The 26,651-nt window shown below is 38.0% G+C and overlaps 1 protein-coding gene across 6 annotated transcripts; it reads left to right on the top strand.

The window, feature by feature from the left end:
* Positions 1–39: 39 nt before the first annotated feature.
* On the top strand, positions 40–25,515 carry THUMPD3 (THUMP domain containing 3). Of its 6 annotated transcripts, XM_060307413.2 has the most exons (11): positions 40–137; positions 1,440–1,728; positions 2,817–2,894; positions 9,122–9,598; positions 13,427–13,557; positions 15,708–15,777; positions 19,060–19,175; positions 23,657–23,767; positions 24,401–24,524; positions 24,698–24,730; positions 24,819–25,515. In XM_060307413.2, the coding sequence occupies exons 2-11, from the start codon at positions 1,474–1,476 to the stop codon at positions 24,867–24,869; spliced, it is 1,446 nt and encodes a 481-aa protein (XP_060163396.1). In that variant the 5' UTR covers positions 40–137; positions 1,440–1,473; the 3' UTR covers positions 24,870–25,515. The 6 variants fall into 6 exon arrangements, 5 of the variants coding, with proteins under 5 accessions (XP_060163396.1, XP_030696760.1, XP_030696759.1 ...); XR_009565710.2 differs by lacking the exon at positions 19,060–19,175; XM_030840900.3 differs by having other exon boundaries at positions 41–137; positions 24,698–25,515.
* The last annotated feature ends 1,136 nt before the right edge of the window (positions 25,516–26,651 follow it).

Genomic DNA, 26,651 nt, shown 5'->3' with positions numbered 1-26,651 from the left:
CCGCCCCTAGCGCGGAGCCCCTGTGACCGCGCCACCAGACTTCCGTTTCCGGGGCACCGAGGCGACTTCCGGCGCGGTGACCTCGGCGCGCTGGCCTCGGCGGCACCGGGAGCCGGAAGGGTGTTCATTGGCGACCGGTAACCGGGCGGCGGGTGGGAGGGGCCCGTTGGGGCGCTGCTGACCCTCGGCAGGGAAGGGCGGCCTTCGTCTTGCGACCCGGGCCGGAGACTGGGTACACTTCAGCCCGATCCACGGTGGAGCCGTTCTCGCTACCTTTCCCTGGGCTTCACCTGCTCCCCAGGATCCTGTGATTAGGGCCCTGGGGGTGGGAGTCGGGAGACGTGGGTTTCATTCTAGCCTGCGCCATTGGTTGGCTCTCTGACCGTGGTAGGATACGTCCTTTCGTGGGCTTCAGCTGCCTTATTTAGCAGATGGAGGTCGTTATCACAGTGATTGTGAGCTCCTTAATGGCAGGAACTGACATTTATTTGTGTTAGACACTGTCGCCTGTCCCGGGTACAGAACAAGAACTGTGTAGGTACTCTGGGCCTACTTGTTTTGGCTCACGAAACTTTGAAAATCTGCCGAGAACTATTGATCTCCACCTCCCACCCAGCTCTTTAGTCCCTCCTACTCCACCCCGCCCCCCACCCTACCAAAAGCTCAGATAAAGGAAATTTGGCTTACTGGTTTAAATAGTTCACAGGTCTCTCTTGATGCCCATCCAAGCATCCCAGAGCCTATCCTGTCCTAGGCATTCAAATATTTGTAGTCACTAGATAGTAGGTGCTCAGTTGATCATTTTTTAATGCATGAATCACTGTCCATTTCAAGGAGGAAGATAGATATCCTTAATTAGCAAGTTTTAATCATGGGCCTGGCAGTATGCTATTCCCACTGAAGTCTTACAACAACTCTAAGAGAGAGGCATTATTCAGTTCCCATTTGGCAGATAAGGAAGTTGAGGCAATGGAGAATAAACTTGTTTTAGGTCATTCAGCCTCTGAATGGTGAGGGCAAGAATTCAGACCCAGGTCTGAAATTCCAAAGCCCCATGTTCTTAACTGCTAGCTGAAAAAGGACTAGATGTAGAAATAGTTTTAAATGTGTTGTAGCAACTTCTGTTTTGGGATTAACTGTTGTAGTTATGCGATGGCTATCATCAAGATAGGTGATCCCAAACCAAACATTGCATGCTGTGGAAATACTCTTGTCTGTCTCCTTTTCTTCCACAGTACCTGTATTGCTTGTTTAATAATATTTTATATCCTCCACTTTGTACCCATGTTATTCAGTCCTTTTATCTTTGGTGAATACTGATTCCGTTGTGTTGCATTGTTCTGCCAGACCTCCAAAGCAGATGTTTTTAGTTATAGTTGAAATAAGAGGTGATAACGTTTAGGCATTATTTCTTTTTCTTTTCTGTACTACTTTTAAAGGGACTATATTCAGGACCTTGGAAGCACTGCCAATATGTCTGATGTTCAAGAAGCCACTAACCAGCTCCTGGATGTGAACCTTCATGAGAACCAGAGGTCTATACAAGTGACAGAAAGTGGCCTCAGAAGTGAGTCTGAACATCTCCAAGTCACTATTGGAGCCACTGTGCCTACTGGTTTTGAGCAAACAGCTGCAGATGAAGTGAGAGAGAAATTGGGGTCACCGTGCAAAATCAGCAAAGACCGGGGCAAGATATATTTTGACATTTCAGTGGAAAGTCTGGCTCAGGTTTGAATGAAGCAATGTTTAAAATAGTTTTCTAAATATATCATTTTATGGTTACTTTCTAGTTTACAGACCTCTCTGGAATCCTTATTGCTTTTCTTTTCTTTGCTCTGCCCCAAATCAGGTAATTTTAAAGTATTACTGCATTTTCCATTGGGTACTGATTTGTAAGTGTGACTACTAGGTTTGCTTTATTTTTTAGAAGTGATCCTAGTATTTCCTGAGGATGAATTCACCAGAAAGGATCCTGTGAGACTTATGAAGAAATTCTTAGTATCTGCTACGCCTCTTAGAATTTATTTACTTCAGCATCTAGCTGAAGTTTAGACTTCAGTGGTGAAGCATAAAGGGAGAGATTTTTCTTTTTATCTGTGTCAAATTTATTCTTGCTCAAAAGTAATTAGGAATCACTGAAGGTGAGAAGTGAAGGTCAGCAAAACTGCCATCCCACTAAAGTAAAAGCTAAGCTGTATCTCATTACTACATAAGCAACATGAGGGCAGGGATTGTTGCCTGTTTGTTTGTTTTTTTTCTTTTTTTTGGTCAATATCTCCCAAGCTCTTAGTATCTGGCATATAGTAGACACCCACTACATATCTGTGGGATGAATTGGTAAGCAAGTATTTTTCATCCAGTGTTTTAGATAACAACTCAGCAGCTTTGTAAAGATAGGCCCTACCATTATCCTCATTAATTAAGGATTAATTAATTTTATTCCTAAAATTGAGCTTAGGAGTAAGTAATTTGCACAGGGTTGCTTAGCTAATAATCACAGAGCTGGAGCTCAAACCCTACCTATACAGTACCCCAGAGAGCCATGAGGGCAGTATAAAGCCCCACTTCACTGTCTTCCTCTCTCCCTTCCCCCCAAAACCCATGTTGCCCACATAACACTTCAAGCTTCTATCCTGCCATCTGTCTTTTTTCCTTTTCTGTAGAGGAACAGAAGCTGGGAAAAATTTTAAATACAAATTATAGGTATTAGCTGCTTTAAAATCTTTGTACCTGATTTTTATATTTAAATGCTGATAGTTTATGCGCTTCAAAAGTTTTTGGAGAAATTTGTTTCTAACATTTTTTTCCCTCCCCAGGTTCACTGTCTGAGATCAGTTGATAACTTATTTGTGGTTGTTCAGGAGTTTAAGGATTACCAGTTCAAAGAAACAAAGGTGAGCTATCCCAAACGCAGTAGCTGATTTTCAGCCGTCTTCCCAAAGAGATTATTTCCACTTTTCACATTCTGTGTATCGTTTAGCATTACTGCTGCTTTTATAATATAGAATACTGGGAGACTTTTACAGTAAAATCCAGAGATTTATTGATAGTCCATCGCAAAAGTTGCTTTTAAAAATCATTATTGCAGGGGGTGGGGAATGGATGAAGGGAGTCAACAGGTACAGATTTCCAGTTATAAGTAAGTCCAGGGGCTATAATGTACAGTATGGTGACTGTAATTAATACTGTATTGCACATTTGCAAATTGCTAAGATAGTAGGTCTTAAAAGTTCTCGTCACAAGAAAAAAAATTTTAACGGTATGGTGACAGATGTTAACTAGATTGTGGTGATCATTTTGCAATGTAAACAAATACTGAATCATTATGTGTACACCTGAGACTAAAATAATATTATATGTTAATTGTATTCCATTTTCTAAAAAGATGAAAGAATAACAACAAAGAAATAAATATCAATATTGAAAAACTTATAAGAAATAGAACAAATTGTTTGACTTTCTTACAAAAGAGGGACACCTTAGATGAGCTTTGCTGATGTATATGGTTTCAAAATAGAATTGCTTCTAGGCTGTGAACCAGAGTAGGTGACAGTTTGTGTCATCTACAAATAACACTTTCTCTCACCATGCTCCTTTTGCCCTGCTTTCTTCTCTAGCTTGTTTTTTGAAATAAAGCCAAAGTAATATCTAAATACTCCTTCAGTTGTTAGGATAACAGCTTTGTCCCCAACTTGTATTTAGCATCTGATTCCTAAATATTGAGACGCTGCCTAAGCTGAACGCTGAAAATAGATCACAGTGAGTCTTTGGTATTTTTCCAGATTGCTTTTTGGTCTGGTTTCCAGAGTCAAATGCTTGAAAACTTTTTTCTTTCAGTTTTATTGCCTATATTAGAAATAATCTTTTTTAAAGTTGTGATGTGCTGCCTAATTCTCTAATTTTTATTTATTGACAACAGGTTGATTTCAAAAACTAAACTGATATGAACCCCCAACCTAGAAAAAAACAGACCTAAAAGAACTGAGACTCAAAATAGATGATAATTTTATTAACTAAAAATGTAACTTCTAACACTAGTTTTATAACCCTTCAGCCTTCTGATAGGCATTGCCAACCATATCATATCTATAAAACTAGTGAATAGCAGGCAGGGTACTGACAGTTTTTGCTCTTAAGTATTTCAAAATTGTGATAGTCAATTCTATACATGAATAAATGTTAACATATTTTTTAAAACTATAAGTGTCCATCTTAAATTCTTGCCTCTAACCTACTAGGGTGTTATTAATATTTTCTTCAATTACTATGTTTTTGTCATCTTAGAATTTGTATTATTTTGAGTATTTTTGGAGGTGAATTTGTTATTATGGAATGGTTCTATATGAGCCAGGTATTCAGAGTTGCCTTGTAAGCAACTGCAAAAGATATTACTGGTGGAAGTCCCAGAAGAAGAGCAGCAGGGATTAAGGCAGATTTTCTTTCATTTTTTTTTCTTTTTTTAAAAAATAATTTCACCTTTTATTTTTTTTTTTAATTTATTTTACTTTTGGCTGCATTGGGTCTTTGTTGTTACACACGGGCTTTCTCTAGTTGCGGCGAGCGGGGGCTACTCTTCGTTGCGGTGCGCGGGCTTCTCATTGCGGTGGCTTTTCTTGTTGCGGAGCACAGGCTCTAGGTGCATGGGCTTCAGTAGTTATGGCACTCAGGCTAAGAAGTTGTGGCACATGGGCTTAGTTGCTCCACGGCATGTGGGATCTGCCCAGACCAGGGCATGAACCTGTGTCCCCTGCATTGGCAGGTAGATTCTTAACTGCTGCGCCACCAGGGAAGCCCTGAGGTAGATTTTCAGATCTCTGCAAGGGCAACTTCTCTTGTGTATAACCATGAGAAATTGTTAAGCCCTCCACTTTGTGGACTTAATTTGGAACATGCCCCCAATAAAACCTTGTTTTTAAACATTCGCTTCTAGTTTTCATTCTGTTGACCATCAGTTTTTCTTTGTTGCATTATACTTTCTCATGGCTTATAAAAGCCTGTTAGTTTAAGCATTCTAATGGGTTCTCTTATTTTTAAATATTCAGATGATATCATGAATTTTATTAGCCTTTTTATTAACTGATTTTAAAAAAGGCTAACATCTGTGATTAAAATTTTTTTAAGCTAGTTTATACATGTTCTTAGAGCAAAACTGTAAAGACTGAAAAGATATACAGTGAAAAGTATTCCCCTGTTTTCATACCAAGTGTTTCCCTCCTTGGAGGCAACAACTATTACCAATTTCTGAGATATCCTTCTAGAGATATTTTATGAATATGTGTATTTTATTTACATATTTACACAAATGGAAGTATGACATACATACTGTCCTGTGCTGTGCTTTTTCTCATTTTTCTTGGAGATGATGGCAATATCATTGTTGGATGTGACTGTATCACAATTTAATCGGTCCCATTTTAGGACATTAGGATTTTTCACAGTCTTGCTATTACAGTAGTACAATGAACATCCTATATACACCCTTGTACATATTCAGTCTGAGGGTCATTTTTCTGTTTAATAAGTTTATCCCATTGATGTTTATTGACACGACAGAAATGTTTGGTCTTGGTTCAGTCACATTTATGCTACATGCCTTCTGCTTTCTTTTTCTTTCTTTTTAAAAATTTATGTTACGTGTTTTCTTTACTTTTTCCCCGTGCACGTGTTTTAAAATATTTGGAAGGCTTGTATTTGCTCTCTAGCTATTACCTTTATAAATACAACTTAATCTACTGCTTACACAGTATTTTTGAATCCCTACTAAGAGCAGTGATGAAATTGGCATATTTCCCACATCTCTCTTCCTTCCCTTTCACCTTCCAGTTTTATAATTTTTCTTAGCGTTGAACCACATGCCTTTAAATCCTTTAAATATACTTTTTTAAAAATCATCTTTATTTATTTATTTTTTTAAAGATTGGATGAAACCCGAAAAGCTTTAATGCTGCATGAAAAGTCACTGAGATTATATTCTGGAAGCACCAAACTGCCTGTGTTTTGCACTTTCTCTGCTAAGCATTAATTTCTATCCTTTGACCTTGGGGTATGAGAGAAGAGGATATCAGTGTGCTTAAATTACTTCCCATCTTCTGTTCCCTTTCCCCTCTAAGGACAGGCCACTTTGTAACATTTACATTCTGTTTTGCAGTCATAATCCCTGTATTTGTTTTCATTTTAGTCCTATAGTTAAATTGATTATAGACATACTACCTGTCCTTTTGTTACAGTTTTTATCTCTTGACTGGCATGAGTTCACAAATGTTTGTCTTTCACCTTTCTATTTGATTAATAGTTTGGGTTTAAAATTTGGAGTCACGCTTTCCTTCCTTAAGAATATCATAGACAATGTTTGTTCTCTTCTAGCATGAAATGTTGCCATGGAGAATTCTGAAGTCATCCTGTTATTTTTCCTCCTTATTTGTTGCTTTCTTGTTATTTTTGCTTGATGCCCAGATGATTTTTTTTTTTCAATTTTGAAGTTCACCAGGGTACATCTCCTTGTTGCTAATTCCAGTTAAGACATGTCAGTCTGTAGAGAAATTCACTTCCATTTATGTTTCTTGAAAGTTTTCTTGAATTATTTTTTTAGTATGTTTTCTTTATTTTAAATCCCTCCATCAGGGATAAACCAGTTATACATACAGCAGGATCTCTTTGACTGTCTTTGATGTTTTATCATGTTCTCTCTAATCCATTTTAAAATTTTTGCTCATTTTTATTGTATTTGCTTTACTTTTCTTCACATCCCTTACTGTGTTTTCAGCGGTGGCTTTTATATGTGGTGCTTTCAATATGGTCTTCATTTTTGCAGTGGTTTGTTTTTTTATTCCACTTTTCTTTGAACTCTACAAGATCCTGTTTCATCTCCTTCTGGCGGCTCCCCTCATCTTTTTCCTGCTTTTATATCTCTGCTTTGAGCTCTTATTTTACAAAAGTATCTCCTTATTACATTTTTTGATGTCATGTCAACATATTTGACCACGGTTTTCAGCTGCTCTGTGGCAGTGTCTTTCTGGCCACTGGATTTAGTCCACTGTTTTTCTGTCCCTTTTCTTCTTTTTTCCGTTCATATAAGTCTGGTGCTGATAACTTTTGATAATTGCTCATCTTTGAATGAGGTAGTTCCTCTTGGGCCTACTGTTTATAGGAGGTTCAGGAACTGTTCCAAGCTAGCAAGAAATCCCTCTGGTTCACTGTGAAGTTCCTTTTGACAAAAGGTTGTGGTGAATGAGTTCTCTTCCTTTTTTTTTAAATAGCTTTATTGAGGTGTAATTTCCATACCACTTAATGAGTTCTTTTAACCATTACTTCTCCCTAGCTGGAAGCATTCAGCAGCTTTAGGGTTATTCACAATGTAGAGTATCTCTCCCCATCTCTACTCTGTTTCCAGCAAATAGAGCATGTCTGTGAGATTCCTTGTTCAGCCTCCATTTCTCTCCTCTGCTGCTTCTGGGTACAAACGAGATCCAGGGACGCTCCCTCTCAGTGCATGTACTTGTTCCCTGCTGTTCCAGAGAAGAGTTTATTTCCTACTGCTCTGCAGACTGCTCTCCCCTTTGTCTGAGATCTGTAGTCATTCTCCCTCTGTTGTCTTTCTGCACCTCTGCTTTACCTTCACTGAACCTGGGAATTCTTATGTTAGAATTCTTATGTTCTGTTTCTAGGTTACAGATATCATGTAGATTCTCTTAGGATAGAGTTGGTATTTCTGTTGTTCTTTTCTTTTAGAGTGGTTTCTGAAGAAAGAAAGGGGCTGTACCAGTGTTATCCCACCATGTTAAACCTACGAGTCCTATAGATGCCCTTTATATGGAAATTATTTATAAATAAAATTGAATTTGCCCAACCTGAAATTACCATTATTTCATCAGGTTTCAAGTAGTATTAGAGCCTTCACTCATTTCCAATTCAAGTCTCAGCTCCATCAGTCAGCACTGATTTCTTTCTACTTTGATCTTCAGTAACATATACTGTCTGTGCCAGTGCTCTGCACCAGAACCTCTGATGGAAATGTTGTATGTTTATGCTGTCCAGCATGATAGCCATGTGAAGTGTAGCTAATATGACTGAGAAACTGAATTTTTAATTTTAAATCATTTAAAATATTTCAGTAGCTGTATGTGACTAGTGGCTGTTGAATTGGATAGCACGGCTCTGTACCACCCATTTTAACATTTTACCACATATCCATTAGCTGTTTACTGAGCACCTTTTTTACACCAGACACTGCTCTAATGTGTGCTTTATAGCAATGGTCAAGACAGCCAAGGTCTTTCCACCCTGTGCTTACCTTCTGGGAGGAGCCTAAACCTAATAACTTTAGATAATGTTAAGTTCTCTAAAGAAAATAAAATGAGAAAAGAATGACTTGAGAGGATTACTTTAAGTAGAGCAGGTCTCTCAAAGGATGTGCCTTTTAAATTGCTGTTAAATAATGAGAAGAGAACCAGCAATGCAGAGAGGCCATATGAAGCAAATACCTTCCAAGCAGAGGTACGAAGCTAGGGAGAGAATGATCCTGAAGTGATGTAAGAGACACAGGCAAGAGTCGGGTTGTTTGGGCTTTTTAAGGAAGTTAAATTTTGGGGGGTGTAATGGGAGGCTGTTGAGGGGCTTTAAGCATGATCAGATTTACTTTTCTAAAAGATGACTATAGATACTATTTAGAAATTGGATAGATACATTTTTAACTGCTTAAGCTTTGGGTTTTTTCTTTTCAAAAATAGTTAATTTGTATACACAGCACAAAATTCAAAAGGAAGTCAGTGAGAGGTAAGCTGCCCTCCCTCCCCTGTCTTTCATCTCCTCATTTCCACTCGCTGGAGGTAACCACTGTTAATAGTTCCTTATTTGCTTACATTTTAATCTTGAATCCCAGCCTCTGATCTACCATTCTGTCTTGTATTATTCTGTCGTAGCCTTAATTTGTGTAAATCTTAATTTTCAGTGAGACTTTAATTTCCTCAATTGCAGACATTATATTATTTACTCTTTTGTCCTGTACTCCTGCCACCCCCAACATAACAATTAACATAGTCTGTAGGCAAAGTAGGGGTTTATTTGTTCAATTAAAGTGGTGAGAAATGAATGAAATGAATGGATTTCATTCTCTCTTTTATAGGAAGAAGTTCTAAAGGATTTTGAGGACTTGGCTGGGAAGCTTCCATGGTCAGACCCTTTAAAAATATGGAAAATTAACACATGTTTCAAGAAAAAAAAAACAAAGCACAAAAAGATAAATCAGAATTCAAGTAAAGAGAAGATTGAAAGTGGACGAGGAGACAAAACAGATGAGAGAGATGTCAAAAAAGAGTTCACTAACAATGTCTTAGATTCACAGATCTTAGACTATTATGAAAATGCAGCCATCAAAGAAGAGATATCAACATTAGTAGGTGATGGTTTGACATCTTGCAAAGATGAGACTGAGGAAAGCTCAAAAGAAGAAACTGATTCTGAAGTGCTGAAGTTTAGAGTCACATGCAACAGGGCAGGAGAGAAACATTGCTTTTCCTCAAATGAGGCGGCAAGAGATTTTGGGGGTGCTGTTCAAGATTATTTTAAGTGGAAGGCTGACATGACCAACTTTGATGTGGAGGTAAGTGCAGGCTCTTACTGTGAGGATTCAAGAAGGCTCTCATAAATGTGTAGAATTTTCAAGACTAACCCAATCTTATGGACAAATTAAACTGAGGCCACAACGCTAATAGGGTATCTTTTTTTTTTAACATCTTTATTGGAGTATAATTGCTTAACAATGGTGTGTTAGTTTCTGCTTTATAACAAAATGAATCAGTTATACATATACATATATCCCCATATCTCTTCCCTCTTGCGTCTCCCTCCCTCCCACCCTTCCTACCCCACCCCTCTAGGTGGTCACAAAGCACCGAGCTGATCTCCCTGTGCTATGTGGCGGTTTCCCACTAGCTATCTATTTTACATTTGGTAGTGTATATATGTCCATGCCACTCTCTCACTTTGTCCCAGCTTACCCTTCCCCCTTCCCATATCTTCAAGTCCATTCTCTAGTAGGTCTGCGTCTTTATTCCTGTCTTGCCCCTAGGTTCTTTTGGCCATTTTTTTCTTAGATTCTATATATATGCGTTAGCATACAGTATTTGTTTTTCTCTTTCTGACTTACTTCACTCTGTATGATAGACTCTAGGTCCATCCACCTCACTACAAATAACTCAATTTCGTTTCTTTTTTATGGCTGAGTAATATTCCATTGTATATATGTGCCACATCTTCTTTATCCATTCATCTGTCAGTGGACACTTAGGTTGCTTCCATGTCCTGGCTATTGTAAATAGAGCTGTAGTGAACGTTGTGGTACATGACTCTTTTTGAATTATGGTTTTCTCAGGGTATATGCCCAGTAGTGGGATTGCTGGGTCGTATGGTAGTTCTATTTGTAGTTTTTTAAGCAACCTCCATACTGTTCTCCATAGTGGCTGTATCAGTTTACATTCCCACCAACAGTGCAAGAGGGTTCCCTTTTCTCCACACCCTCTCCAGCATTTATTGTTTGTAGATTTTTTGATGATGGCCATTCTGACCGGTGTGAGATGATATCTCATTGTAGTTTTTGATTTGCATTTCTCTAATGATTAATGATGTTGAGCATCCTTTCATGTGTTTGTTGGCAATCTGTATATCTTTGGAAAAATGTCTACACAACGACTCAAAACCTATGGGATGCAGCAAAAGCAGTTCTAAGAGGGAAGTTTATAGCAATACAATCCTACTTAAGAAACAAGAAACATCTCAAATAAACAACCTAACCTTACATCTAAAGCAATTAGAGAAAGAAGTACAAAAAAACCCCCAAAGTTAGCAGAAGGAAATAAATCATAAAGATCAGATCAGAAATAAATGAAAAAGAAATGAAGGAAACTATAGCAAAGATCAGTAAAACTAAAAGCTGGTTCTTTGAGAAGATGAACAAAATTGAGAAACCATTAGCCAGACTCATCAAGAAAAAAAGAAGACTCAAATCAATAGAATTAGAAATGAAAAAGGAGAAGTAACAACTGACACTAAAGAGATACAAAGCATCATGAGAGATTACTACAAGCAACTATATGCCAATAAAATGGACAACGTGGAAGAAATGGACAAATTCTTAGAAATGCACAACCTTCCGAGACTGAACCAGGAAGAAATAGAAAATATGAACAGACCAATCACAAGCACTGAAATTGAAACTGTGATTAAAAATCTTCCAACAGGGCTTCCCTGGTGGCGCAGTGGTTGAGAGTCCGCCTGCCGATGCAGGGGACACGGGTTCGTGCCCCGGTCCGGGAAGATCCCACATGCCGCGGAGTGGCTGGGCCCGTGAGCCATGGCCGCTGAGCCTGCGCGTCCGGAGCCTGTGCTCCGCAGTGGGAGAGGCCCCAGCAGTGAGAGGCCCGCGTACCGCAAAAAAAAAAAAAAAAAAAAAAAATCTTGCAACAAACAAAAGCCCAGGACCAGATGGCTTCACAGGCGAATTCTATCAAACGTTTAGAGAAGAGCTAACACTTATCCTTCTCAAACTCTTCCAAAATATAGCAGAGGGAGAAACACTCCCAAACTCATTCTGTGAGGCTACCATCACCCTGATACCAGAACCAAAGATGTCACAAAGGAAGAAAACTGTAGGGTATCATTAACAAGAGCATGGGCTATTGAGACAGAGCTAGATCCAACTTTTGACTCCCTAACTGTGTAACTTTGGACAAGTTATTCTCTCTGAGCCTCTGTTTCAAATGGAGCCAATAATAGTTTATACCTGTGTGTCCTGAAGGTTAAATGAGATGATACATTTTAAGTATCTGGTGTGATACCTGGTCTATACTACATGCTTAATAGATGGGAGCTATTAAGACTTGAATTTTCTAATTTCTAATCTAGTGCTTTTTACAACATTATGTGGACTTTCAGATTATAAAATTCAAAAGAATTAAAACAACTATTTTGTCTTGTGTGTCTTGGTTTCAGACTTTGCTTCTGAAGTGGAATACATTTTTAAAACAAACCTTGACCTTCTAAAATCAGGACATCATTGCTAATACTCATGCTAGAGCCAGCTGTCCTTTTTCTTAAATTCTGCTAGATTCCCAAATCCAGATACCTCTTTTTAGCATGCTTACCCTCCTTGGTCTCAATCTTCTACTATAAGGGTGATTCACATGTGAGCCATACTAACAAGTCTTTCCATCTCTGACAGCTTAAAAGGCCCCTAGCAGCTGACGTTTTCACCAAGGAGTCATTTACTGTTGCTTTTGGGACACTTGAATCTGGGGCAAGTTGCCTGTTCTCTCTGTAACTTTTGTTTTTGCATATCAAATCAGAAGAACAAGTCCCCATTCTTTTTTTTCTTGTAACAGCTGTTATGAGAATGAATAGGCTAACTAGAACAGTGATGTCCAGAAGTTAGCATGGGAGCTCAGAGTACAGACTCTGGAGCCATACTACATGGATTTAAATCTCAGTTTACAAGCTGCATAACTTTGGGCAAGTAAACCGACCTCTTTGTGCCTTGATTTCCTTATCTATAAAAGGAGGATAATAATACCTAGCTCAGAGGGTGTGGCTATGAAATGAGGTAACAAATATAAAGTGTGTAGAACAGTGGTTTGCATATAGCTAGGTAAGTGTTAGCTGCTGCTGTTAAGATCATGATGCGGAAATTTTAGGTGGAAGATTGCAGAACATATTTTATTTCAACTTTTATTTTTGTTTGAATAGTATATATTTAACTGTGTGTTAGAAAAACTATAACTAAGTCCAAAAAGAAACATTCTTTCACAGACATTACTTGAGTCAAGTTTTAAAAAATACTAAAAAAATAATAGGTTTTAAAGCAAATGTGGCCCATCGTTAACAGTTGGTTAATCTAAATGAAGAGCATACTTAAGAGTTCGTTGTGCCAGTGTTGTGCCAGCATTTCTGGATGTTTGGAATTTTTTCCAAAAAAGTTAAAAATTTTAAAAATGCATATTAAAAACCTGGAAACCTTCAAAATGTGTTTCTCTTATAAAAATTCGGGGGGAATCTGGTTATGCTAACTTGTGAATACGGTGAATTAAAAGGAGAATAAAATAGATTAAAAAAATTTTAAATACAGTATTCTTAAATTATTTCATTTATATGAAGCTCAAAAAAAGACAGAAGAGTTTATCACGGTAGTGGTCAGATTAATGATAATTTGTGGTGGGTATTGACAGAGGGCAAGAAAAACTATATATATGTTTATATGATGGTTACACAGCATTTATATGTAAAAATTACTGCGCTTCACACTTAAGATTTGTGCATTTTACTGTATGCAAAGTATACCTCAGTAATAAAGTAACAAAAATTAATAAAGCCTCAAATTTTAAAATCTTAGTGATAAGTACAGTTCAAATAACCCTAAAACTATTTTATTATTTTATAGGTTCTTTTGAATATCCATGATAATGAAATTGTTGTGGGCATTGCATTGACAGAAGAGAGTCTCCACCGAAGAAATATCACACATTTTGGACCCACAACTCTTAGATCTACTCTTGCCTATGGGATGCTCAGGTAAGAGAATGGGTTTGCCATGTAGATGAAAGTGACAACTTGGTTTGAATTTTCCCTTCAAAATGTAATTTTTTGTGAGGTACTGTGTTAGAATCTAGTAGTTAAGGAACAGGATAAAAAGCTAAAGCTCTTTCTTTGTATCCAATGTTGATTCCTTGAGATCCTGAAAATATCACTTAATTACTATCTCAATTTTCTTGATTTTAAAATGAGAACAGTAGTTTTCATCTGCCTCTTGAACGTGGTTATCACGTTTCTGTTTAGAAAGGATATACTGCGTGTTGGGAAATAGAACAAATTTTGCTTTGTTTCATTTCTATGCAGTGAAGCAGATGAAAGCAGAGATTTTTTTAATGTGTATAATGTATAAGTGAACACAGAGAGCTTTTACTTATATTTTAAAATTTTATACTCACATGGAAAATTTTCCACTTTTCCAAGAGCAAGATATAACTTTCTTTCTCCTTTGCCCTTTTCCCTTTGATTGGGTGTTTCTTTCCACCACTAGGACGAGTTGTTTTCTCTAAGTTTCTGTTTGCCAGACTGCAAAATGGGTTTGATATTAGACTTAAAGGATTATTAGTGAGGAGTAAATTGCAAAAACAGATGAAAAATACCTGTTACATACGGTGCCTGGCATAGCCTGGTAGTTAATTGTATTTCCTACTCCTCCAATCTTTGCTTCCTCTTTTACCCTGCTCATCCATGGAGTCCTAATTCAATACAATTGGAACCTGTCAATTCAATGACAACAATAGAAAACTGCACCCGTTTGATTAAGGAAGAGCTCCTAGTCTTCATTCATTTAACAAACACTTATTATCTACTGCCAGGCATTATGGTGGGAGCCAGGGATATGGAGAGTTATTTTGGGTGCAACTGTTAGAAACCTAAGTAAGCTAGTTTAAGATTAAAAAAAAGTGATGATTGTGTGGGAGGGGGAATTACTGGCAAGATACTGAGAAGTCTTGGGAAATCCACAGAAAAACTAAAAGCCATATCTTAAGAAGGGTAGGAACCAGGTCTTAGAAAACCACCAGAAACCTAGACAGTCACTTTTATCTACCCTGGGAGCCTACAGGTTCTTGTTTTGCTCATCTGTGCAAATGGCTGCCCGTCATCTAAATTTATGTATTTCCAATTTTAAATAACCAGCCAGCCCCATACTGCCTAGGTCTTCTAGCTCTTTGTTCCCACGTCTTAGAAGAGAGAATCTGGTTGACATAGTTTCAGTCATGTGTTCACCCAGACGCAGCAGCAGTGGCTAGGAGTACGGGGTTGCTTACTACCAAGAGGGTTGCCAAGGATTCTGTTGCCGTGTGTTGAGGGGCAGGAATGGAGAAGTAGAGCTGGGCAGGTATTACAATAAGAATCCAGAGTTAGTCCCCAGGAATCTCAGTTTTGTAAGGGAGAACCATAATAGAATGTGGAAAGAATAGCAGGACAAAAGGAGGAAAGAGAAACCTTGTCGCCTGTCTGAGGAGGGGATGCTTCATAGAAGAGGTAACATTTAAGCCACTAACAGTAATTCCTCTAATCCTGACTCTGTCACCTACTAGCTTTGTGTCCATGGACAGGTTTGCATCAGCTTATCTGTAAATGAGAATAATAATAGTAACCTATCTCACAAGATGGTTAAAAGGACTAAAAGAGATAATGCATGCAAAGAGCTTAAATCCATGCCTGGCAAATACTAGGTGCTCAAAGTAAAGCAGTTATTTTATAGCAATGTTATTATCTTTCAAATTGAATTAATTAGGAAAGGAATACTGAATGAATAATTTCCAGTAAACTTATATTGATATATATTCTACTTCACACATTTGAGTTGTTTTAAATGTAACAACACAGGTCTATATACAAAATAACGTGTTTTCTAAAAGCATATACACACATATATTAACAGATCTAGAAGCTATTTCCATTCGGAAGTGAAATGGGATTTTGGATGGTAGTCAAAGGGGACTTTTAGTTATATGTAATGTTTTTGTAAGTGCTAGGATATAGAGTCAACATGTAATTACAAATTGATTTTAAAAATAAATATCAATTGTTTCTTCATGCTAGCATAACAGGCCTTTGATCTTACAGCTTTAGGAATAGTCTTTGTGGAAGTCTTGTCTGTTCACATAGGCTGTTTTCTTCTCTAGGCTCTGTGCTCCTCAGCCTACTGATATAATAGTTGATCCGATGTGTGGAACAGGGGCAATATCAATTGAGGTAATAACTTTTCTTTAGCTTTTATTTATTTATTTATTATTTTTTAAATTTTATTTTTGTCTGCATTGGGTCTTTGTTGCGGTGCATGGGCTTTCTCTAGTTGCGGCCAGTGGGGGCTATTTGTTGCGGTGTGCGGGCTTCTTATCGTGGTGGCTTCCCTTGTTGCGGAGCATGGGCTCTAGGTACATGGGCTTCAGTAGTTGTGGTTTGCGGGCTCTAGAGCACAGACTCAGTAGTTGTGGTGCACAGCCTTAGGTGCTCCGTGGCATGTAGGATCTTCCCAGGCCAGGGCTCAAACTTGGGTCCCCTGCATTGGCAGGCATATTCTTAACTACTGCGCCACCAGGGGAGCCCTTCTTTAGCTTTTAGATAAGGAAGTGATACATCCAGAATGTTCTAGAACTCATGGGTAAATAGACATAATGAAATCACCAAGGTTAGATCCATGGACCCAAGAGTTTTGAGTGAATTACACTAGTAAAGCTGGAACTTTTGTGATAAGGATGTAGCCACTTACTACAAATAGCCAAGGACTAGATTTAGGTTATAAGTCATGTTTAGTCACTGGATTACAGAGGAGGCTGAGAATTACAAACTGGTGAGTCCCATTTCTGTAACAGACGAACTGGTAGACTTGAACAGAAAAGATAATTGAAGGTACAAGCTTGAACTGGAGGAGGGCATTTCATCTCTATAAAGTGAGACTATGCTTCTTCATCCTCCTAGGTTCTTGTAAGATGGGGAAGCCTGTGACCATTAGTTAGGTTTGTTAGGAAGTTTAACAAGGTTACAAAGTTTTCAGAAAATACCATGACATTGAGAGGACTCAAAAACTGCCTAAAGCAAAGCAAGAAATAGAAAGGCATTTTCTAATTGGAGAACATTTAACAGGAGAGTCTCCTTGAATCTGTATTATTGAATCAATATTACCTAAACTTTTATAATAAATAATTTGGAAGAGGGCGCCAGTAAAATTGCTTAAATTTGTAAAAAATTTAAATTAAATTTAAATTTAGGGCTTCCCTGGTGGCGCAGTGGTTGAGAGTCCGCCTGCCGATGCAGGGGACACGGGTTCGTGCCCCGGTCCGGGAGGATCCCACATGCCGCGGAGCGGCTGGGCCCGTGAGCCATGGCCGCGGGGCCTGCGCGTCCGGAACCTGTGCTCCGTTACGGGAGAGGTCATGGCAGTGAGAGGCCCGCGTACCGCAAAAAAAAAAAAAAAATTAAATTTAAATTAAATTTAAATTTGTAAAAAATTACAAATTTAAATTTGTAAAAAATTGCTTTATGTATAGTATATGTAAAGCCAATGGGAACAAACTGCAGGGAGATACTACAGATTCTGTGACTGAGCAGAAACTGGACAGATGAGCAAGTCCAAAACAACCCACAAAGGGAAAAATAATCCAGACTGCAATTAGAAAATGACATCGGCTATCTGGGAATTAGAATCCCAGAAGGAAATCATAGTAGTCTAGATGACTGCTGTTTTCTGCTAGTGTCAGCTAGAGAAATTTACTCTGGCTAAAGAGCCACACAGAGAAAACTCAGTTGTTGTCACAAAGAATTCTGGGAACAAAGCAGAGTGTGCTTCTCTAGCATTAAACCATGATGTGTCTATGGTCTGGAGTAGCAGTGAAGGTTACTACATGTCAAGAAATATACAACAGAGCTAGAGAGAGACCAGAGGAGCTCCCAGCCCCACCAAAAAAAAAAAAAAGATAAAAAGAAAATGTTTGAGGCATTTCCATGTAGGGGTAGGCATGAGAATGTCGATATGGAAAAACCTAAGTTGGTATATGATCAAAATGAATGAAATTATGAAAGGAATTGAAAGGGTATATAAACAGTTTGTTCACCAAAGTATAAAGTATTTGATTTATAATACTGCCTTTAAAACTTGGAAGTACTATAAAACCCAAAAATCTAAATAGGTTTAGAAGAAAAAATGAATACTCGGCAATCAGAATCACCAGAGAGGTTTTCATCAAACTCTACATCATCCTCCCTACATCACCCTTCTGCATTACCCTCAAGGGTCTGGGCAAAAGAAAAAGCTAAGAAGCCCTGTGTCCATAGATATGGGGGTATTACTGTTTACCATGGAAGAGGTGTTTGTTACTCATCCCTAAACCAAGGGCAGAACTGTCTCTGCTTTCATGTCAGAAACCTTCTGTTAATCTGCATAGAACATTGTTCAGGCCTAGGGTAGTATGTCACCCCATTGCACAAATAATATGGAAAGCTCGGTATTTCTGTTCTGCTAACATGTTTTTGATTTAAAATTACAAAATCTTGGGTTTCCCTGGTGGCGCAGTGGTTAAGAATCCGCCTGCCAATGCAGGGGACATGCGTTTGAGCCCTGGTCCAGGAAGATCCCACATGCCATGGAGCAACTAAACCCGTGCACCACAGCTACTGAGCCTGCACTCTAGAGCCCGCAAGCCACAACTACTGAGCCTGAGCACCACAACTACTGAAGCCCGCACACCTAGAGCCCATGCTCCACAACAAGAGAAGCCACCGCAATGAGGAGCCTGCACTCGCAGCAACTAGAGAAAGCCCGTGTGCAGCAACGAAGACCCAACACAGCCAAATATAAATAAAGAAATTTATTTTTTTAAAAAAAGTGACAAAATCCTTTCAAGAATATGGTGGTTATCATTCAAAAGCCTATATAATAGACATTACACTTTATTTAAATTCTCAAATATTCCAGGTTATCGGATTATATAAAAATTCCATAATCACAAAAGGATATAGGTTAGTCAGTTTGATTTGGTTAAACTATGTTTGTATTTAAAGTCTGTAATACCTACTGTGTGGCAGACACTGCTGGGTGAGGGACTGAGTGACACACCAGACCTATCCTTAAGGAGTTCCTAGACGTTTTGAGCCGCAGACAGGTATAGAAATAATTAAAAAGAGAGCAAGTGCAGTGGCAGATACATGTACAGAGTGCTTTTGGAGGGGCAAATGAGAGACAGCTTGGAGAGTTATGCTTGATGTCACAGAGGGCATGACATTTGAGCTGGGCCTTGAGAGATGAGTAAGAGTTCAGCAAACAGAACAGGAGGGCATTTCAAGCAAGGGGAATAGCAAAGTTGACAGCATGCAGTATTTTGCCACTTTAGAAAAGCATTGGATTATTGGATTGGATTGGATTGTCTTGTTTATTGACAAGTGATTGAAATGATTTTACCTTTAATCATATTTTGGTTTTGTTTTTTTTTTTTTTTGCAGTTGGCTACTTCTGTTTTCATATATACTCTTGTCTTTTAGGGGGCTACAGAATGGTCTAACTGTTATCACATTGCTGGTGATAATAATCCATTGGCTGTGAATAGAGCAGCAAATAACATCTCATCTTTATTGACCAAGAGCCAAGTGAAAGAAGGGTAAAATTTTAATTTAAAAGATTTTGTAGCATCTCTTAGACTTAGATAATCAGTTTTCTTTCTTTCTTTTTTTAAAATTAATTATTTCTTTTTGGCTGCGTGGGGTCTTCGTTGCTGCACACAGGCTTTCTCTAGTTGCGGCAGACAGGGGCTATTCTTCATTGCGGTGCACGGGCTTCTCATTGCAGTGGCTTCTCTTGTTGCAGAGCACGGGCTCTAGGCTCCTGGGCTTCAGTAGCTGTGGCACACAGGCTCAGTAGTTGTGGCTTGCAGGCTCTAGAGCACAGGCTCAGTAGTTGTGGTGCACAGGTTTAGTTGCTCCGCAGCATGTGGGATCTTCCTGGACCAGGATCAAATTTGTGTCCCCTGCATTGGCAGGCAGATTCTTAACCACTGCACCACCAGGGAAGTCCAATAATCACTTTTCTTATTGGCTTTATGAACTAATACAACCAGTGCATTGTGACAGTATTATAGCCAAATGAATATATTGAAACTCCATTTAAATTTTAAAAGTTGATTGAAACTAATTTGTATTTTTAAAATATTTTAAATTTAACTATAATTTCCCCCACCCTAATGCAACTATTTTTATTTCTGTCTTCCTTTTTCTTTCCTTATTCAGATATCTTTTTTCCCATGTAGTGGAAGAACTGCATAGATTCATTTTAATTTCATAAGTTTTCCATTAGTGCACGCAGGCATCCAGCTGGGGGTTTAACAGAGGCACAAGACTCCTCCTAACTGACTAGTGGTCTTTTCTCTGGAAATGTTTTAGTATTGAATAAGTGATGTAGTTTGGAGAAGGCACCCCGTGAAGGGGGTGAGAGAAGGGGCCCTAGCTGTCCTCCTAGCTGTCAGGGAAGAGGACCGAAGTGGCAGCGGTGCACTCTCATATCTGAAACTTAATTGAACACCAACAAGGAACTCAGTCCTCTGCTACATGCTATAAGTATTAGAGAAATACCAGGGGGAAAATAATCTAATGTTCAAATATTTGCATATCCCACACATATTAGCTTTCATGTCCTCTTATTAGTATGTTTCAGGACCATTTTTGATGATTGTAGTCTTACAAGACCACATGGGCCCCAGGACCTAATTCATTCATAACTCAGACTGACACATAGACACGCTTTGTAATCATTTTCTCAATTCAAAATTTCTAGGTTCTTGTAAAACAAGTACATATTAAAATATTAATATTTTCTAATGCAATTAAACAGTTGAAAACATTAAAAAATTTTCAAATGCTTATGTTTTTATTCAATCTGTTTTTTAATGACTGCATAATATTCCATTGTACAGAAATATTACAGTTTATTTAGCCTTTCCTCTGTTATTTGGCACTTAAATCTCAGAGTTGGAAAAGACCTGAAAGCTGTCCCTACAGTCCCTAAATGTCCTGTAGGAGATCCTGACCAGTGGTCTTCCAGCCTGTATAAACACCTCTTATGACTCTGAAGGCTGTTGATTCCAGCTTAGCACAGCTTTGAGTGCTAGTCATATCTTTTAGGGAACATGAATCTCTCCCTGTACCTTGTACAGATCTGGGTTTTTTCTTCCACTTGAGTCCATAAAGAAAAATCTTATCTCTGTGTCACAGTGATGATTAACATCAGATATTTGAAGGGCTACCAACCCTCCTCTCCTTATCCCAGCTCTCCACATCCTCTCTTCTCCAAGCAAAATATTCCAAGGTCCTTCAGCCATATCCCTTTGATATATGTGCATTGAAAGTCTGTTAGCCTCTGGGAAATTTCCCATCCTGAGATGTATGTTGCTATAGTACCTTAAGCCCTAGCCCATTGCTACAAATTGGATTTGACGACACACCATCTGTGCCAGCCTTTCACCATTCTTTCAAAGTCTCAGCTGTCTTTGGGAAGAATTGGTTGAAATAGCACTTGGTCTGCAGTTTCCTACGAGACGCCTCATCACAAAATTGTTTCTCTGGTCTCCTCTTCTTGGAGTCCTTCATTTTCTTACAAGGTGGCAGAAATATGTAGCGGTAAGCAGATTTGTTAGGTCTTACAGGTGCTTCATATCCAGGAGCACAGGAAGTCATTATATCCCATGATTGACCTCACAGCTGCCTCCATGACCCTTAATGTGAGGTTTATATTTGTAAGTAGAAATCAGTTGTTTTTAAGAATATTTGTTCATTTTATGCAAATTTTCATATTATTTATACATGGTATGCCTTAATATTATTTTGTCTGTATATTGCTTATCCTCTTTTCTTTGCTAGTTTTTTTTTCCCTTTTGATTAGATTGCCAGTGCTTTGTTTTGTTCTTTCATATACTATTTGTTCTGTGGTTTTATGCTTGATGCTTTTTGGTTTTTATTCCTATTTCCTATTGAGGTCTTTTCATTTGTTATCTAAAATCTTAAGTTATATGCTGTAAATGTCTTCTTTTTTTTGTTTGTTTTTTTGCGGTACGCGGGCCTCTCACTGTTGTGGCCTTTCCCGTTGTGGAGCACAGGCTTCAGACGCGCAGGCTCAGCGGCCATGGCTCACGGGCCCAGCCGCTCCGTGGCATGTGGGATCCTCCCAGACCGGGGCATGAACCCATGTCCCCTGCATCAGCAGGCGGACTCTCAACCACTGCGCCACCAGGGAAGCCCAATGTCTTCTTTTTAATAAAAGTTTTTACTAGAGCTGACTTTTATGCTAAGTACTCCTGTTGACCATATCCTATAGATTTTGATAAATCTGTTTTGGTTACTTTCTAAATGATTTGTTATATACTTGATTCTCTCTGTTCTAATTGTTTAGGACAGTGCTTTTCAAACTTTAATGTTCAGATGAATCACCTGGGTAACCTGTTAACTACACACAGATTCTGATTCAGTAGGTTTAGGATGGGACCTGAGGGTCGGCATTTCCTGGCAAGCTTCCCAGTGATGTTGATGCTGCTGGTCTGTGGCCCAACTTTGAGGACCAATGGTTTAGATCATTTTTTATACATAAGTAGTTAAAAGCTTTTAGTTTATTTTTATATTACGTTTTATTGTGATTAATGAATTTTTATGGTATATTTTGTTTTATATTTGAGATTTTTCCTGAGGCATAGTACATGACTAGGGTTTCTTTGAAACCTGATATTTTTAAGCAAATAATTTTTCTAGTTTCTGAATATTTTATCATTTTTCATATCCTCTGCATCTTCACTTTTTGTCTGTTCAACCTGTACTATTTCTATCTTACCTTGATTTTTTAAAAATATTTATTTTTTTAATTTATTTGGCTGCATCGGGTCTTAGTTGCAGTACACGGGGTCTTCATTGAGGCATGCGGGATATTTCATTGTGGCGAGCGGGCCTCTCTCTAATTGTGGTGTGTAGATTTTTCTCTCTCTAGCTGTGAGTTTGTGGCACGTGGGCTCTCTCGTTGAGGCGCAGGAGCTCAGTAGTTGTGGCAATGTGGGCTTGGTTGCCCCGCAGCATGTGGGATCTTAGTTCCCTGACCAGGGATCAAAGCCACACATCCCCTGCATTGGAAGGCAGATTCTTTACCACCGGACCACCAGGGAAGTCCCAATCTTACATTGACTTTTAATATTTTTTGCCTTTTTTGTTTTGTTTTATTGTAGCTATTGGTGCTTCTGAGTGTAATACATATTTTTAATATCTGTATTTTTTCCTATTATGTAGTGATTACCTCTATTGCATTTTATTTTTTCTTAAATTCTTTATTAAATATCAATATTACAACATTTAATTTCTGCTCATAATCTTGATTTGCTTTTAATTTTTAGCCTGTGCATTATTATTGCCTGTTATAATTTTGTTTCTTAAACTAGTAGGTTTGCCTTAATGGGGAGGATTTAAATCATTTATATTATTATATTCATCCTGCCTTCTGTCATTATTTTTTTGATGTTAACTTTTTTGTTCTCTTGTTTTTTTATAGTATGATACATGTTTTTTAATCTTAAGACCAGTACCTCTATATTTCCTAATTTTACATACCTGTTTCTTTAGGTCTCCTGTTATTTCTGTGTAGACTTACCAAACTTTATCCTTCAGGTGTGTCACCTCATCAGCTTTTTTCTCTTTAGTGTTCTGGTTTTTTCCAGTGTATGTTTCATCAACAATGTTTTTACATCATCAGTTAGGTAATTAACTGCCTCAACACTGTTTTCAAGTTGTGTACTACAGTTCTTTGTGTTAACGGTCTTTTCCCCTTAATCTGTCTTCTTAAATTGTAGATGAAACAGATATAGACAGCTTTTGAAAACGAATCTTAACTAATTTTTTAATTTACTTTTTTATGGACTGTCATTATAAAAGTTTTAGCTTATGACCTATGCTTTCTGCCTACCTGCTACTTTAAAAATTTTTACTAAGTTCTTGATGTTGTCACTGATATTATTATTTTAGTTTTTGTATTTTATAGCAGTCTCTTCAGAAGAAAAGTCTTCTAAAATTTCATTCTTCGGGATATGTTGAAGCACCTTTTCTTTTGTCGCCACAGCAAACTGTCCTGGGGCTTGCCCATAGATACTATTCAGTGGGATATCTGCAACTTGCCACTAAGAACTGGCTCTGTGGACATTATTGTAACAGACATGCCATTTGGAAAAAGGTGGGACTTGTAAAAAAATGAATTTTACTTTCATTTGTTATATTAGTACCCACTTGTCTTCTAAATCTGTTGTATTTTCCTTGAGCTTATTCTGTCAGAAATCTTCCGTTTCTTTTAGCAGACTTAACAGTTTTTCACTTAAGAATGTAACAATATGATAGATTCACCCATTTTGTTTCTTATGAGAACTCAGGAATGTACTAACTACACTTTGATCCTGACCATCACAGGTTTATCCACTTTGTAGCCCGTTGTTGAATTACATTAATACTTCAGAGAAAGGTTGAGGAAAACTTGGTTATCAGGATATTTTTTAATCACTGGTTTCATTTACATAATGACTGCTTATACTCATTAAGGGGACAATTTACATAACTATTAACATAACTATTATAGTTGTCAGATCTTTTCCGTAACCAGTTCATCCCATTCAGAATTCTTAACAACTTAACTAAATCTAACCATTTCATTGACATGTAATGACAAAGGTCTGGCTCTAGAAGGCAACTGTTTTTCATACCTCAGGACTTTCTTATTGCAATGAAAATGAGTTTTTAGTAACTTCTCATTTCATATAGTCCTAGATACTTATTTTTTGCAAAAGTAAGTGACTCATTAGACCTTCTTTTATAGGATGGGCTCCAAGAAGAGAAACTGGAACCTTTATCCAGCTTGCCTACGGGAGATGAGCCGTGTCTGTAGGCCAGGGACAGGCCAAGCTGTACTACTGACCCAGGACAAGAAATGCTTTATCAAGGTGCTGTACGTTAGCTTGAAAACTCAGCCAGCCCATGACAACTTTAGGACCTTTTTAAGTATACTTGGGGATATTTCAATAAGATTTTTCTCCCAGTGTTTCTTACTAAGACCCCTGGTTGGTAGAGAAGCAGTTATCAGCTAATTACTTTTCTACTTTTTGTGTGTACACAGGCATTATCTGGAATGGGACACCTGTGGCGGAAGGTACATACCGTCTGGGTCAACATAGGGGGTCTTCATGCTGCAGTTTATCTTCTGAAACGTACACCTCAAACTTTTGTTCATCCTTCAGAACAAGATGGAGAAAGATCTCCTTGGTGATGCAAAGACTGAAGATGATTAGTAGCGCTGCCAGTGCTTCCTGACAGTGGACATGTCAGCATGAAGAACTTGCTTTGAGAGAAAAATAGTATTAATAAAAGTGATGTTTGGTGTAAATCTCTTCACCCTAGATAGCAAAAGGTGTGAATAGAATGGAACAAGTCTTAAGAGAAAGCAGAGCTTTTCTTTGGAGCTGTTGTAGTTGGGCAATTAGTACTTTTCTTAAAATGCTTTAAAGATGCTAAGCCTACTAAAATACTCTGGGATTTGGGTTTAGAACATTTTATTTTCAGGCTTTATAGCAGTTCCTGTTTTCCACTGTAGCAGGTGGAAAGCTACCCTGGCCTAAGGGAAAGGCAGAGAGCATAATCAGATCGTGAGGTTACATTTCATTGCCTCTGCAGCTTTGTTATTTAGTTGCTCAGGTTCTTCACCTCAACTTTAAAAAATGAAGCATTATTACACTTTGTAAAATAGTGTTTGCCCCATGACAAGGTGAAATCTCACAAGACCTACAGAAAAGTTTACTATCTGCTTTAAAAATTACAATATGCATCTGTTATTCAGATTAATAGAACTAAATAGACATTTCTATTTGTAAACAGCAGGGATTACACTGGTAGATGAAGTATGGGACCAACAAGCCATATTTAAATAAATTTTTCTTTCAGTACACAAAGGTGGTGATGCCTTTCAAAGTCAAACATAAACCTGTCAAAGTATTTTTGTTGGCTTCTCTAAAGGACTAGAGAACAAACTGATGTATCTTTGAATTAAAAACTTTGTGTAAGTTCTTTTATTTTCTCTCAGTCACTATTCATATTTAATTGCTTTTGCAGTAGCAAAGTCCTTCCCAAGACTGGAAAATGAAATAACCTAAACATCAAGTCCTTGTAAAAACAGTGCTTCTGTGCAACAGAGTTGGGGTTTTATGTGGCATTCTGTATTCAGTTTACTTTGGAGTTTCTGGCTGCATTCAGCTTAGATTTTCAGTGTCATGTCAGTAACATACTAACTTTTGATGTCTCATTTAGAATAAAAGGACACAGTACTTCTTTCCTTTGAAAGAATAGAGTTCACATTAGCAGCAGAGCCAGCAGTCCTTGTATGGTTTCTCTCTGATATACCTCACCCTTGAGAATGAATTGGAAGTAAGACATTTATAAGGGTCTTATATCCTAGACTGGAGTTTTTAAGGTCATCAGAATGCAGTTTCACTATTATGGGTTCAACATAGAACAAACAGCCTTTCACCTCTCACAAAAGAAACCATTTAAACCTCTAAGTGTTGGTCAGCAGTCCATAGGACTGGAAAAGTACAAGGACCATGTTTTCTCTACTGTTCATCAACTGCCTGACACATTACCTATCAGCATGGACGTTTAATATCTGTTGAACAAATGGGTGTTTTTGCATATTGGCTGTTTTTACGTGTATCAAATTTGTGCTCAATATATCACAGCTTTAGTCCTATTAAATACCATCATAAAAACATGAACAGATGTGATTTAAGATGATATAAGTATGTAGCGAACATTGTAATAGTTTGCCATCTTCCTCTCTAGTATTGTTTTGTAATCTGGTGACAGGAACAGGAAATGCGCTACATGAGGATTCAGAAAAGCTGAGATTGAATTATATATGACACTGCCACCTACTAGTTCTGTGACCTTGGTTTTCAACTTTTGAAACAGACCTGTACCATGGGGATGTAAAAAGATGGGGAAGGTAATCATAGTAATCTGAAAACAGAATGACTTGAGTTATAGAGCAGACATTCAATGCATTTTAGAGGGGGAAAAAA

Source organism: Globicephala melas, chromosome 11, assembly GCF_963455315.2.
Source record: "Globicephala melas chromosome 11, mGloMel1.2, whole genome shotgun sequence".
Lineage (NCBI taxonomy): Eukaryota > Metazoa > Chordata > Mammalia > Artiodactyla > Delphinidae > Globicephala > Globicephala melas.
Note: the sequence above shows the minus strand (reverse complement) of the source record. Positions and strands in the feature narration are given on the sequence as shown.

What these genes read in the sequence shown, in the direction of transcription:
- THUMPD3 (XM_030840900.3), top strand. Translation starts at nt 1,474, where the DNA reads ATGTCTGATGTTCAAGAAGCCACTAACCAGCTCCTGGATGTGAACCTT. An exon ending in TGACCAACTTTGATGTGGAG is followed by an intron (nt 9,599 to 13,426) that starts GTAAGTGCAGGC and finishes ATTATTTTATAG; the next exon opens with GTTCTTTTGAATATCCATGA. An exon ending in GACATGCCATTTGGAAAAAG is followed by an intron (nt 23,768 to 24,400) that starts GTGGGACTTGTA and finishes CTTCTTTTATAG; the next exon opens with GATGGGCTCCAAGAAGAGAA.